This window comes from Thyridium curvatum, assembly GCF_004353045.1.
Source record: "Thyridium curvatum strain D216 chromosome Unknown NODE_55_length_292940_cov_83.935894, whole genome shotgun sequence".
Taxonomy (NCBI): Eukaryota; Fungi; Ascomycota; class Sordariomycetes; order Thyridiales; family Thyridiaceae; genus Thyridium; species Thyridium curvatum.
The window spans coordinates 1-14,830 of record NW_022156810.1 but is presented as its reverse complement, the minus strand read 5'-3'; the positions used below and the strand labels follow the sequence as shown (position 1 = coordinate 14,830).

The 14,830-nt window shown below is 56.6% G+C and overlaps 4 protein-coding genes across 4 annotated transcripts; 1 reads left to right on the top strand and 3 right to left on the bottom strand.

Moving 5' to 3' along the window:
• Nucleotides 1–1,119: 1,119 nt before the first annotated feature.
• Nucleotides 1,120–2,543, top strand: E0L32_008360 (uncharacterized protein; the record flags this gene model as incomplete). The annotated part of the gene is made up of 2 exons (XM_031143206.1): nt 1,120–1,357; nt 1,417–2,543. The coding sequence occupies 2 exons, from the start codon at nt 1,120–1,122 to the stop codon at nt 2,541–2,543; spliced, it is 1,365 nt and encodes a 454-aa protein (XP_030992337.1).
• An 826-nt stretch (nt 2,544–3,369) lies between these two features.
• Nucleotides 3,370–5,630, bottom strand: E0L32_008359 (uncharacterized protein; the record flags this gene model as incomplete). The annotated part of the gene is made up of 2 exons (XM_031143204.1): nt 3,370–3,696; nt 3,753–5,630. 2 exons carry the CDS (start codon nt 5,628–5,630, stop codon nt 3,370–3,372), a joined length of 2,205 nt encoding a protein of 734 aa, XP_030992336.1.
• A 1,255-nt stretch (nt 5,631–6,885) lies between these two features.
• E0L32_008358 (uncharacterized protein) lies at nt 6,886–7,576 on the bottom strand (the record flags this gene model as incomplete). Its single annotated transcript, XM_031143203.1, has 2 exons — nt 6,886–7,009; nt 7,068–7,576. 2 exons carry the CDS (start codon nt 7,574–7,576, stop codon nt 6,886–6,888), a joined length of 633 nt encoding a protein of 210 aa, XP_030992335.1.
• Nucleotides 7,577–12,994: 5,418 nt separating this feature from the next.
• E0L32_008357 (uncharacterized protein) lies at nt 12,995–14,830 on the bottom strand (the record flags this gene model as incomplete). Its single annotated transcript, XM_031143202.1, has 1 exon — nt 12,995–14,343. A coding segment is annotated over one exon (1,349 nt), but the record flags the coding sequence as incomplete, so codon positions are not given.

Below are 14,830 nucleotides of genomic sequence, written 5' to 3'. Positions count from 1 at the left end.
GCTGCACTATCAAGTTGACCCCTTTCTATGTTGGCGTATCGACAGGGAGGCCCTCGATGATCATCCGGTCGCGCAACGGACCTTTTTGAGAGGGGCAATACACGCGTTCTTTTCAAGTCCAATCGTGTTGTATTACTGGCTCCGTGTGTAGGACCTGGTCCTCTTGGCAGGTCCCGGGCTTGACATCCCCGGCCTGCTGCAAACGTCTCTACTGGGTGTAGGCTCATAGAGTACACCAATTTTTTGTTTTCAATTTTCTCTTCGGAGATGACTCATTTTTTCATTGGACTCGTTGCTTGATGCAATGATCTGAAGAAGAAATATTTTTCTTTGCTGCACATTTCCGTGTCCCGTGCCATAGTTGCATTTTGATGGAGTATGGCCGTTTCCCCTGGCCCTGCATGTTGATGTCTGTTGTTAGGGCAGCTGAATGATAGCGAAAGGAGATCAGGTTGTCTCTTTCTGCATGCGGACCCAAAACTTCACTGCTGTTCCCATCGATGCCTCCGGAGACGCCAAATGAGGATTCGTGGTGATGACTTCAGCCTAGTCTTGCTTGGGAAACGTGGATATAATGCGAATCACTCCGTGCTACAATCCCACGAGTAGTCAAGCGATGCACAGCAGGGCCAAGATGTAGAATGAGAATATCTGGGTAACCCCTTCATCCCATCCTCCAAATCGATGCAGAAGCCCTGGCCTTGAGTCACTAGTTTCTCATTTGATGCAACTACTCTTCGTCACTTGAGATCCAAAGTGAGAACAACGTCAGTGTCAACTCACCTTGGCCTTCACCTAGATCTCACCTTGCAACAACCTTGAAGAGTAGATTCATCACGACTATTTCCCTTTTCTTATTTCCCTTTTGTGCTTTCAAAATCTTTCCCCCGATATCTTCAAGCTTCACTCTTTCTCTCTTTCTCTGCCCATCGTCATCATTCAAACGGCAGGACTTGAGACCAGATCGCCCACTTTCAACGGACATCATCCCCAGGAGTCTTCTTCGTATTCGTTCACCAGGCAGATCCTGGAAGGCAAGGTCAAATCCAGTCCTTCTTTTTAGGAAAATCTTTGGCGCCCCTTCGATTTCAGCTGCTTCTCACGAGCACATCATCCAACATGCCGGGCTTGATATTCTTCGGCTTTCGGCTGGCGACCGAGTTCCTCTTCAAGAAACTGGAGATAACCAACCATCACATGGATCGAGAGGGCATCGATGCCGCGATTCTGGATGAGATGAAGGTTATTTTCAAGGATGAGCTGCTCCTTGCCTTCACCACACAGGAGACGCAAGACTACAGCAGGAGCTTGGAGCATGTCAAATGGGCAGTGGCCGTGAGACTCTGGAACAAACTGGGTGAGTAATTACCGTGCGAGTCGATGGTGAAAACCCAAAGTACTGATAGATATGCATAGTTCCTGGTGCGCCCTCTGCTGCGCCCTGTATCTACCAGGGCCAAGAGCCTTTGGAGAAAATGTCGGCTTCCTATGCTGGGCTGGGTCTCGACTGCTCCATGATATTTCAGATAGTTCAGCAGGACACGCTCGCCCAAGCTCTCGATCTCATCGAACCGGTCCATTCTGGAGTCCAACTTCATCAGCTTCCCGCGCGACAGGCCACACAGCCGCTTGATCCCGTGAGCCCGATCACGATTCGTGAATCCACTCCTCAGATCTCGCCACCGGTGACCCCTGAGAGGCGCCAACCCCTCTCCGCTCGGCCAGTCGCAGCAGCAGTGCCCAGAACTCCGACTGCCGTCCGTCAACTGGCCAGCCCACCGTCCACAATTCCCAGGCGCGCAAGACGCCGAGACGAACTTCGTCACAGGGGCAGACACCACGCCCGGCATCGTGTGATCAAAGCGGTTCACAGGCTTGAGCCAAAAAGCAGTTTGAGACTGCCGTTCAGCTGCAAGCTGGACCTCACCGGCCTCAAAGTCGACAGGTGCTTGCCTGAGGCTGGATGTAAGTCCTGCCACACGAGCCTATCCAAGTTTTCTCGCCAGAGTCGCATCCAGGAGGTCTACAGCGCCCGACGATATGACGATGAAGAGTCTGAGGACGAGTCCAGCACTTCTCTCCTGAAAGAATGTCCATGGATCCAGTACTTTGGTGGCCAGATCCCTTCATATCAAGGACACTCCGTCGGCGAGATCCCCTGGCCTCTGAACGCTGCCGGACCTCGTCTTTACTGCAAAGAAGCGCTTTGGCAGGAGGTCATCAAGACACTCGGCTTCGACTTCATGGTGAAGCAAGACCCCAGCCACCCGCACACGGCTCCAACCTCCATTTTGCTCGTCGAGACCAAAGAGGCCGGCTACACCCGAGCCGACAAGTGGTGCGCTATGGCGTTCATCCAACGCCTCGCTGCGGAGATTATCGAGCGCCCCGGCGCCGTCGCTCACTGGGATGTTGCCGAGGACGTGCTGTATGACAGACTGTTCATGAGCTGGGAGACTATCAAGGAGGAGGTGGTTGGAACCATCCAGGCTTACAACGGTGATCGTGCCGAAGGATCCATGGTGGAGTCTGATTCTGACTGAGTGGTCAGTTCTATGGAAGGGTTGGTCTGTGGAGGACCACGTTGGCGGAAGTCGTGCAACAAAGTGTTATCATGCTTGGAACTTGTATCGCGAGGGGAGTCTGCATTTTGTCAAGGTTTGCTACAATCAGACTAACTACGGCAGCTTATTCGACGTTTCTCCTGGCCTGGGTAGGTATCCTGGTGTCTTCACCCTGGAACGGAGGGTCATCTAATATTAGGGGGTGGTGAAGATCGCTTGCTTTGATACTGCGATGTTTACAGTACCTAGTCAAAGTTGCTTAGAAGTACCTAATGAAAAGAATACCACAGCTGTTTTGTCATTGGAAATGCATCCATTGGGACAGCAATATGGCTCGTAGTGCCCGTAACAGGTTCCGTACAGAGAACGAGATTCGGGAGGAAGGAGCGGCACGGCACATGGGGGAATTGCGTTGGCAAGTACGGATGTGTCAGGACAGTGCAACAACTTCGAGAGCGGTGAGGAGTTGGAAAGCCCTCCTGATATTCAACAAAGCCGATTTGAACCTGTCTGGCGCCGCTTGTCCCCCTCTTCCTCTTGATCTCCACTTGGTATCACAATCTCTCAAAGGTCATTATCCCGGTCCAAAAAACCAGTTCCAAAAAAGAAAGAGAAAAAGGAAAAAGAGAAGAAAGTCGTAATCCCTGCCCTTGAAGATTTCGTGACCAAGCCAACCGAGACTGTCCTTCAGCAAGCAAGCACAACTATGTTCTCGAGTCGAACAGAAAAACACCGTCAACAAGCTAAACTAACTAGTGAGCATTCCAAGGTATCTCTAAACGGCCGAATCAAACTTTTGCCACTTTCAACGCCTTGAGGAAGAGATTCTCTCGACCCTCCGCACGTCATCGGGCATACGCGTGATGCACAACTCCCTACAGAACTCGCCCCAGCCCGAACCACTGGTTGCATCCCGGACTGCCTCTTGCAGGTCTTTGCCGTACCGCTCGCGGTACGCGGCCTTGATAGCAGCCATGTGGTGGCCATCCCAATGGAAGCGAATGAGCCGCGAGATGAGGAGCTCTCGGCGGAGCTCGTCTCGCTTGGAGGCCGTCACAGCATGATGCAGCAACAGCGCATCTCGCACTGGCTTGTTGATGACGCCGTTGAGAATGTGCGCCAGCAGCTCGCCCTGTCCACATTGATCAGCGCGAGGGTACACCTGAGACGGAGGGTCACAATACTTACAACAAGGTTGCCGCTTTTCTTGAGGGCATCTCTGGCAAAGTTGGAACCGTAATCGGCATTGTACAGCTTGAGCACCTCGCGGAGGTGGCTGTCACTCCGTTGCACAACAATGTTAATCATGGCAGACTCGCCGCCTTTCTCCGCCTTGACGGCTTTTCGCAACGTGCGAACGTCGTCTTCGATCAACCGACCGTCTAGTGGTAGCGGACGGCCATATCGGTCCATATCCTCCATGCGCTGCTCATCAAGGACAAGCAGTACCGCTCGCTTGAACTTGTCTTCTTTCAGCTCCGTCTTCATACACTTGGTCAGACTGTTGTCGTACTTCTTGTCGCTGAACCCATCTTTGATCATACGGATCTCATCGTTACTGCGTCCCATGAGTGACTCGATGAGTAGCTCACGCCGAGTTTTGTCTCCCTGGTACCAGAAATTGGCCCAGTACGCCTCACTCTCCCACTTGCCCAGAGCTGTGGCATAGCATGCCTTCATTAGGTTCGGGTCCTCATCCTTGAGCCGTGCTCGGATGTGCTTGGCAATGTTCACGCCCTTGCGGTCTGGTCCAGTCTTGACCAGACGTTTGTATTCGGTCCTCAGCTCCATGACTTGCTCGTGGGTGAGTCCAGGCAGGATCTCGATGAGTGGCTGAGTATCGGGGCGGTCATGGCCCTTGAGCGCTTTGGCCAGGCGAGAGGCGTCGTCCTCGGGGTCGGTGAATCGTGCCCGTCGTCGCTGTTTCTTCCCGCCGGATCGCTCATCTTCGGAACCTACAGGAGATACATCCAGAATATGACTGTCTCCAGGACCGCCGCCAGCCTGCGACGGGAGAAGCATGGGTGATGGCATGGGTGACATGGACTGATAGGTGCCATGGTACGATTCGAGCAAAGGCGAGGCTGGCGCGGCTGAGAGCGAGAGGGTCCGTCCGTGGCCTTGTCCAGTGTTAACTGACAGCGACGACATGCGGGCCACTGGCGGCTGAGGGGATCTGTCGCGGGCCATCGGCGGTTGAGGAGACCTGTCGCGACCCATTGGCGGTTGAGGAGACTTGTCACGGCGTCGGCTGCTCGCGCCAGGCTCGACGGTTACCAGGCTAGCGGAGCTCTCCCGGCCATCGCCAGCGTACGAGTTGCGATACTGCTTCTCCCTAGCGCCCGGACCAGGGCTAGGCGAGCGCCCTCGACCAGAAGACCGAGGCTCTACGCCGAGGCTGTCCCGGGATGGGCGGTAGCTTGCATGTTCCTCAGTCTTGGCATACTCCCATGGCTTGGGTTGCGCGTAAGAGTAACTTGAAGACGGTTCCTCGGGTCTCGAGTATTTGCTGGATGGGGCTTCTTCAGGTCTCGAGTATCTCGATGGAGGAGACTCTGGTCGCGAGGACTTGTTCGATGGCGGAGGACCACTTCCATAGGCAAGGTCTTCCTCATATCTCTCCTTCCGGCTCCGCTCTTTGTCCCGGGGACGATCGCGCTCTCGGTCCGAGTCGCGCGCCGGATCAGTCTTCTTCGCATACTTCTGTGGCAGGAAAGAGAGTCTGTCTTGGTCTAGCACCTTGTCGCGCGGGCTATCACTCGCCCTCTCGTACCGATATTCCTTGTCTCGCCGGCCGTCGCTGTACTTGACATCGACCGTTTCACGCGATCGGCGGTAGGAAGAGTCATCAACCGGTGAACGGGGAGGTTGGTCGTAGGAGCTGTATCGATCCTCGCGAGGCTCGTAGTCATACGCGCGGGGCCCGGGAGCCATTGCGTCCTCTTCCGGGTACGGTGTCGCATCCACAACATTGGGAGGGTTGCGGCTGCGACTGCGCTCGCGCTCCCGGCCGGATGGGGAGCGGGAGCGCCCGCGACGGCCACCATCGTCGACCTGGAGAGACATGGTGGGGTTTGTTCGCGGGGAGCTTTAGAGCTGCTCGCTTGGCGCACGAAAGCTAGAGGAGACTCCCCCACCTTATTTCGGGCAGCAGTGCGAATGGGTGAGGCCGAAATAGTGCCCTTGGGGTCGGTCAACAGATGCGCTTGGAAGACGTCTACGTTTCAATTGTGCACTTGTCGAGAGGAGAGGGAGCCTTGTCCCCAGGGGAGAGCCGTTGCTCGGGCTTTAGTAGTGGCAGGAAGTGACCTGCGAAGCTGAACGTGGTTAGTGACTAAGGTGGGCGCCCTGCATAGGGTGATGAAACGAAGCCCCGCCCTCATGCTGATCCTGTCCCGGAGCAGTACCGTGATTCGCAGAGGAAAGGTGCAGGAGTGTCGAGGCTGCGCACAGCAGCCAATGGAGGCGCAGCTGGCAGCTTGCCCCTGCTCGACCACTTACGGTGCTCTGCCGGCCCCGAAGCACCACGGCCACTCCGGAGAAGCAAGCATCGGACGTCATGACGGAGCTCGGCCTGCATCTTCACTATCGCAGCATGCGGGGCATTCGTCTGTGCCATGACAGTCCGTTGTGGGGTTTCGGACAGGCCGCTGCTCATGGCAACCCAGCACGAGACCATATAGGATGCAAAGCAGACTGACGTGCAGCTGTTAGCTGCCGTACATGCCGAGTCATCACAGATACTATGACTGGCGGACCTGACAGCAAGACGTCACCCCGGATATTGCGAATATTAACCATGAATCGGCCAGGTCAACTGTGCGTGGTCTCAACCTTAGCATATCGGTTTCACACTAGACCATCACTCTCGTGGTTCTGTGCCATGGCTCTACTGGCTTGTCACCTAGCCAATGCTTCCAGACAAGGGCGGTTCGTCCCATCCCGACAGCCAAGCCCATGGAGGCCGAGCAACGGCTCTCGGCGTGCCGTCCATGTCTATCTTGCATCAAGTGGAGTTTCAATGACGATGGAAGCCTGACTTTTCAACGCTCCTTCGGGACGTGGGCATAAAGTTCAATTTATCTGGTTTCTATGAGATGTCGACGCATCTCGGCCAAGTACTGGCTGTCCATATGGAGTATCTCTCTCCCGGCTTTCGAAGGCTCGCTACTATCTGGCCGGTGCCACAATTCGGATATAATTTCCAAGATCGCTGTCGTTTCCTGACTAAAACAAAAACCCAAACGCCATTCCGATGCGAGAATCAGTCAAAGCAAGCCCGCTCAACGAATCATACAACATCCTGAGGTCGCAATATGTGTTATTGCGTCGCTTCGAGAGTCGATGAAGCTTTTATGGAGAGTGCACGCTTCTCGATGACGGCCGACTCCTCGGTATCCAGTCGAATCTGGCCCTGACGGTGGCGGCCAAAGAGACACCTTCCGCTGTAAGGAGAGTTAGCTTCAGGTTTATTCGAACAACCACGGTCCTAGCCTCACTCACCTTTCGCGCATGGCATCCCAAGTTTCGACCAGGAGAATGACAACAACAAAGAGAACCACGGAGCCAATGACGATCATGTCGTTTCGTTGGTGGGTGAGACGGTAACACGGGACCTTGCCAAGCTTCTGAACCACGCTCTGCCTGACGCCGACCTCCATCTGGGCAATACTCGAGTGTCGGACGGCATCAACGGCTTCTTTCGGGATGTCTGCTGCATCAATGATGACGAAAATATCGTCCTCGGGGTCCTTTGCCGGAGTTGGCTGTTGTTTGCGATAGTTGTGTCCCGTCAGGGACATCAGGTACGACGTGACTACCGGCCTGTCCGCGGCCAAGACTTCTGAAGGGTCGTCGGTGCTCGAAGGACGCACTGGCCGGTTGTCGATGGAGATCTCCTCGGCGGGCCGCCGCTGCTGAACGGTGTCTTGGCCTGGTCTGACGGGCGCGGGCGGATGTGCGCCCAGACTGTGCATCGACTGGTCCTCCGAAACATCACCGTTTTCCACCATGAGGACCGGTGCGCCCAGGGCCATGCAGGCCAAGCCTGACACAGCGAGCGTAACGCTGCACCTCATCGCTGCTAAAGTCTGCCGTCGGCCTGATCAGAGTTCGCTGTGGAAAGGAGAGTCTCAGTCCAAGCGACGAGGTCGACTTTGGCCGACTTTGGCCGACAATAGGTCCACGGGATGAGGAGGTCGCAACAGACAGCGTGGAGAGGATAAATTCCCCCTCTTATCCACACCAAGGGTCCTGGGGCGCGATGCTGGGGATTTTAATCTATTTTTGCCGACCCAGTCGAACCCTTCCCTACTCGGTTTCCGGGTGTTCCACGTCGGGGATGGGTGTTATCATGCGGTGTATCCTGCAGGTTGTATACGACCGGCTTGCCAGAAACGGCGAATGAGAATGGAGGGGCCTTGAAAGTATATATGAAGCCGGCAAATGCACGAGTTGGGTGCTCTCTGGATGGCCGAGATTTAAGATTTTCAAGGTCCCAGCAACCTGCCGTCTAGGTTTCGTTCCTCGGAGAGACTTTCAACGAGAGTTGCACGAGGCCGCAGAAAAGCCAAAAGTCGACAGAAGGAGAATGACCACGAGTGAAGGCCGGCCTGGGTGGTCAGAGCTGTATGATATGATATGAAAGGAAAAGAAGTGAATCACTGGCAGGGCGTGTAAGTGGTGGTTATACTAATAAGAGACACAAAAACGGGCAAGCGTTCAGCTTTTCAGCTCATGGGGGGGGGGACGGCCGCCGCAAGCTCGAGTTATTATATCAGACTTGCTCTAGACCCAGGGTCCGGAAATGCACCAAACGACTCAAGGCATGAGCACACAAGGTACGAGCAGGTGTGGTGCGCCTTTTTGGGCCCATGAAGTATGAGTGATCTGCCGGACGGTACCAGCGCTGGGGGGGGAGGATCAATAGATCCAGCATGGGCAAGGGGCCAGAGAGTGGATTGCTCGACCCAAGTCCCAATCCACACATCTCCACCGACAACCGTGTCGTGTAGTGGAGTGGAAACACACACTCTGGCCGGGCCCTACTGCAAGACTTGCAACGCCTGTTCCAGATGCTAAAATCGACCGAGCCCGCTAGACTGGCGCGTGCCTCGATGCCAACATCGGTCAAGCCTGGGGTACGATGGTGTACTTTCTACTGGTCCGTCGAATTGCGCCAAAATCCTTGAATTTACAAGTACGAGAGGGTGGGAGGAGGCAGACTACCTGGCCAAAGGCTCCCCGTCATCGTCAACATCAAGAGGTACCTACCTGATGAACGAGTCGAGTGTCTCAATGCTCAATGCGGTGGCGCGCGTGTCGGACTCTCGGAGGACACAATTGAGATTTATTAATCCTCATGCCTCTCTGGCACCTCGCTAGAGCAAAGCGGGAAGTGTCACAGCTCCCCTCCGAACTGACTTGTTTCTCTTTTGCAGTGACCGAATTTGGGTTCTCGAGTGAGACAGAGTACTCCGTACCTTGCCTCCACTGGCTTCCCTGGTCAGTGGGGGAGAGAGAGAGAGAGAGAGAGAGCGGGGACTCACACAAACTGATCAGCGCCCCAGCGGCTGTCTGGATTAGGTATCCTAAACCCCCCAAAACGTGCTGGCGGCAGAGAGGATGACAGGCCCAGAACCCAATGCCAAGAGAGGCCGGCCGCTGGCCTCTTGCTACCCGGCCAATAGCTCCAACCTCCAGCAGGGCTCGAGACAGCCTTTTGGGAACCGAGCAGGTCTTGGCAGGCGTGCGTAGTGCATGCGAGGGGCGCATGGGGGGGAGGGATGGATGGATGTACATGGTGGAGAGGGAAAGGGAGATCAATCAAGCTTCTGGCGTTGTGCAGGTCCGGGAGGCAGCCTGCATTTTGGGGGCCGGTTTATTACATCAAGACCATCAAGATCTTTTCTTTCCCTGCGCGCGCGCAAAGAGAAAGAATGCAGTCGTCCAGCGTTCGACAGACACAGGAGCAGAGCATAAAGAAGAGAACTGTACGGAAGCGAGGTGCTTGAGGATTGCAATTGGTCTCATCGTATATTTCATGCTCGGGAGGGGAGTATCCACTGGCAGTTATTCTGTTGCCTAACTGGTACCTACCCCAGGAGTAATGCACATGTTTCGCTCGGCCATACGCTGTACGGAGTACCAAGGTTAGGTAGGTAAGGTACCTGGAGTCGGATGCGACTCCGAAAAAGCAGAAAAAGCTTGGTGTCTTGGATCCTTGGACGGAGGGGAATGGACGACCAGGCTGGGCACAATTTCGATGCTGATGCTTTGTACTCCGCAGACTACCTACCCTTTGACGCGGATCGGATATCAAAGAATGCTCTCTGCCTGGGGTGATTTAATCCCATCTCACGGCTCTAATTTAATAAGAGAGTCGGACGATGCTTTAGGTAAAGTACCGTAAGCCTTCGCGCCAGAGTTGGCTAAGAAGAGGGAGAGGGGCCGCAAGTGGCGCTTGATGCAGCGCTGAGCAGGGTCGAAACTAGCCGGGATCATGGCCCAGCTGGGAAGAGCTGCCGCCGCCAGCGACGTTCTACTTGTAGTTGCAGCCCTGTCGGATGCAAATTGCATTACTTGTAGTTAGGTCATATCCGAGAAGTGACCATCGAATGAATGTTCTGCTTCCCGTGCAACTAGGTAGGTAACTCGGGGTAGGTACAAGTAGGTAGACAGGGTCCGGCCAGAACAGATATCACGCCTTGTTCCTTTCTCTCCAGAATGTGATGTAATTCCAAAATGATTTCAACAGGGCCTTTTCCCAGCAATGCACGTCAAAAGGGGGGGGAGGAGGAGGAAGATACCGGTAAGGGTCAAGCATTCCCGCGACCCGCGGCGAACGAGTACGGGCACACACGCCCTCTGCCCTGCCGGGACCGCCAAGCAACCATCCATCCGTATGTCTGAAGATAAAATTCGAGGTGGTACAGGAAGGATGCAATTTGCTCCAACATGCAGTTCGATTTGCACAGCCCCCCCTCTTCCTCCGGGTGAGAAAAGCCAAGACTTTTTTTTTTTTATCATGTAAGCGGATCTGCGCGTGTCTCCATTCCGTCTGTGTGCATGGGCCTGCCACCTGTCGATGTTCCCTCGAGGTGACATCCAATGGATTCTCATTCATGGATGCTGTTTCTACGCTGTGCGACAGCCATACAAGTAGACAGCCCTGATCAATTGACTGCAAGGGAGCTCGTCAGTGGAGGCCACAGCACTCGCCGCCTGCCCACCCATTCTCCGCCGTTCCTCCTCTCCTGCCAAGGTATGGCTGGCCGAGTCGTACAGACAGGGATCTGGCCCAGACAGGTCTGGAATGTCTTGGCAAATTGTAGCCTGCCCCGTGCTCCAGGGACCCTCTGTTCCCCGTTTTTCCATACTTTAGGCCTGCCAGAATGCAGTACAAGTACTCTGTAACTACAGTTAACTCCAGTAATTCCCGTCACATTCGAGACGCCCGGGCTCGGTCTGACATGGCGCCTCTCTGCACGCCCGTCATCTCGTATTGCAAGTCATTCTTAATATAAGTGCGGTATTCCTGATCAGCAGGGGCTCGCGAGTCGAGGTCTACCACACCCCTTATCGCATATGTGGACTGGGCTTGATCGTCATTGCTCTCTCCCCATGCTTCATCAACCGTTACTCGGCTTCTGCCGGTGCTCGATCGATCTTGTCCCAAAGAGGAGAGGGTAAGGCTACTTCTCTGGACTACCTCTTCCTGGCGACCGACGAAGAGGGCAATGGCACACGAGACCACGCACGCCCGTTGCGAATGCGCCGAAAGGCCAAGCAGGCAGAAGCAATATCTTCTCATCACCGCCGCCGCCGCTAGGTAGGACACTCAGCACAGCAAAGCAGTTCGGTTCGTCAACGATACCTACCTGCCATGACGCCGACCAGACCATCTACAAGCATTTGCGTTGGACCGAGCCGAGCAGCAGCCGCAAGAACTTGTGACACTGCCCCTGGTTCCGTGGCTTGCGTGGTTGCTTTTCCATCCTGCAAGTGTCACCACCCGCACTTTGATGCCTTCTCGTCGCTGTCTCGCAACGGAATGTTCTGCCGATTCGGCTATCCTTAAAATAGAAAACAATATGTCAAGTCGTACCTAGGTAGCAAACCTTCTCGAGCAGAGCACGTATCTCCAACCGCTGCTGAGACGCGGGATCGTCGCCTGTCAATCGCGTAAAAAGCCCGCAATGCATTCCAGCGCAATCCGAGGTTCTCCCCAGCCTAACATTTGTAGAGATGAAACATGCCTTCGCTGGCACAGGCAGTTAGATCAATACCTTGGGTAGGAGTCCTGGTCATGGCCGAAACTCAGACGATCGACTCAAGGACCGGCCGAGGTCTGTCCTTCCCGCCGTTCATGCCATGTGCTGGTTTGGGAAGCCGTCTCGTCAAGACTTGCTCTTGAGACAGCGCACATTTGTTTCTCGGGTTGCTAAGAATATCTCGGGCTGTCAATGTCGGTCGATGTGTGGGGAAGAGCATGGCATCTTCTCAAAACAAGAAACAGTTTCAGCATGCCAAGAGGACTGTTCACCGTCTCTGACGAGAAGAGAAGGATAGCCCGAGGGAGGCAAGGCATTCCAAATGGATCTGCTGTTACAGAACAGCTGCATCCATGAATGCTTGCAGTCAGAGCTTGGAAAGCGAAACAAAAGAAAAGCCCAGAAAAAGCTTAGCATGCGCCCCTACCTAGAGCTAGCACCTGCAAAGCCGTGCCGACTTCCAGCTGGCCCGTGCGTGCGGTGTTGGCGGCTCCTTACAGGGGTTCTGATGTACCTAGCGCATATGTCTCACCATGCTAGACTCTTCAGTGCCGCAATTCCGCCCATTCTGCTGAACCGGCCCACGTAGCAACAAGTTCAAACCGACGACCACACACAGCCGCGGTCCGCGCCGACAAGTGAACGAAGAAGAAGCCTCTAGCTCTCACGCGCGCGCGCGCCAGCAGAGGCCCGAGCAGGCAGGACATGCCCATTGCGCAGTGACATGGCCTCCGCCGCCCCGGGCCCCCAGCGCCAGTCCCCGTCCCCGTCCCCGACCCCGTCCGCCGACCTCGAGGCCCCCTTCCCGCCGCCGGCGCGGGCATCCACCCTGCCCGTCTCCATCGACGGCCCGCGCGCCGCCGCGCCCTCCCACCTCTCGCCCGATGCCGCCTTCTACCCCAACACCTCGCCGCCCCGGCGCCTGGCCGGCTACGACAACGGCGAGGTCTCGGGCAACGAGCTGAGGTCCTCCCGCCGCATGCACTACAAGGCCCCGGGGGACCGGAGCAGGAGCCGGCGGCGCAGGAGGGCGTGGAAGAAGCTGCTCTGGGTCAAACAGACGTGTACGCAATGAACAATTCCCGGGGGTGTGGTGTGGTGTGGGTGGCGCAATGTGGCAGCATAACACGGGCCGCTGACATTTACCCCGTTCTCTTATTAACACACAAAACTACAGATCCGGACAACTACACAGACCAGGCCACCTTTCTCGAGAACCTGCAGCGGAACCCGCGCCTGCAGCCGTACGAGTTCTGGCCCCTGGTCGCCGACTTCACCGTCATCGTGCAGCACGTCTGCTCCGTCATCATCTTCGTCGTGTGCTTCGTCGGCATCTTCCAGGAGCGCGTGAGCCCCGTCGCCGTGGTGGGGCTCGGCAGCCTCGCGACCTTCCTCGGCTGGCTCCTCTGGGACTGGTGGGTGATGCAGGAGACGGACGACGAGGACGCCGCCCCGGGGGGGCTCGCCCACGCGAGGAGCCTCAGCGGGAGGCAGTTCCGGCCGCAGAGGGTGCTGACCGGGCCCGCCGGCGGCGGCGGCTACGACGACACCACCACCACCCGCGACACCAACTCGCCCCTGACGGCCAACAGCAGCGTGTCGAACCTGCCCTCGGCCATGAGCTCCGCGTCCAACCTGCACGCGGCCCTCCGGCCGGCCCTGCCCAAGAGCGTCAGCACCACGAGCCTCACGGCGCCGAGGTATGTGCAGTCGGCGTCGGCCACCTCGCTCAACTCGTCCACGTCGCGCCTCAGCGGCTCCCGCTTCAACGCCAGCGGCTCCGGGACCCCCACCGCCGCCGCCGCCACCGCCGCCGACCACCCCACCTCTACGGAACTCCGGCACCACCACCACCGGCCCTCGTCCCCCCTGCGCACGGAGCGCGCGCACCTGCGCCTCGGCACCATCAAGTCGGCCGTGCTCATCTACTTCACGCTGCTGGGCCTGTCGCCGATCCTCAAGTCGCTGACGCGCTCGACCTCGTCGGACAGCATCTGGGCCATGTCCTTCTGGCTGCTGGCCGTCAACATCTTCTTCTTCGACTACTCGGGCGACTGGGGCGGCGTGCGCCGCTTCCCCGTCGCCTCGCTGTCCACCAACGCCGCGCTCATGGCCTCGACCGTGCTCGCGAGCCGCCTGCCCTCCACGGGCCAGGTCTTCAGCCTCACGCTGTTCAGCATCGAGGTCTTTGGCCTGGCGCCCGTGTTCCGCCGCTACGCGCGCCACCGCTCCTGGCGCTTCCACGTCGTGCTCACGGTGCTGCTGGTGCTCGGCGCGGGGGGCGGCGCCGGCATGATCCTGACCAGGCCCTCGGTAGGGGCGGGGGCGGGGGCGGGCAGGTGGTGGCCCGTCTGCCGCGGCGGGCTGCTGGGCATGGTGGTCGGGTGCGCCATGGCGGCGCTGGCGATGGGCGGGTGCAGCTGGTGGCTCATCGGCCTGCAGAAGTACAAGAACGAGATCTACGGGCCGTGGGACCCGGCGAGGCCGATTATTATCAGTAGGCGGCACTGGGATGAGTGAGTGGTTTTTGGTTGGTGTGTGTGTGTGTGTGTTTGATTTGGTTTGGTTTGGCTTGTTTGTGGTATGTTTTGGGAGAGTGTGTTTTATAGATGGATAGATAGATAGATGTAGATTTATGGTCGTCGTTGGTTGTCGAGTAGATGTCGAGTAGAGAGCTACCTACCTAGGTATGATGTAGACTACAATCTGTGTAATGAGTGTAATTCTCCAGCTAACTCTATCTTGATCTCTTGACACTCAAGCCCGGATGGGTTTCCAAAGTTCTATGCCGAACAACAAGGACCTGAAGAATTGAATCCTCAGAACCAGAACCAGAGCGTTTCTTGTCTCCTTGCACCCACGGTTCGTTTTGGCTAAAGATAGACATGAAGTCATCCTCGCCGTTAGAAGTGGACTGATCTCTTATAAAGCGGGGATGGCACCCCCCCCCCCCCCCCCCCCCCCCCCCCCCCCCCCCCCCCCCCCCCCCCCCCC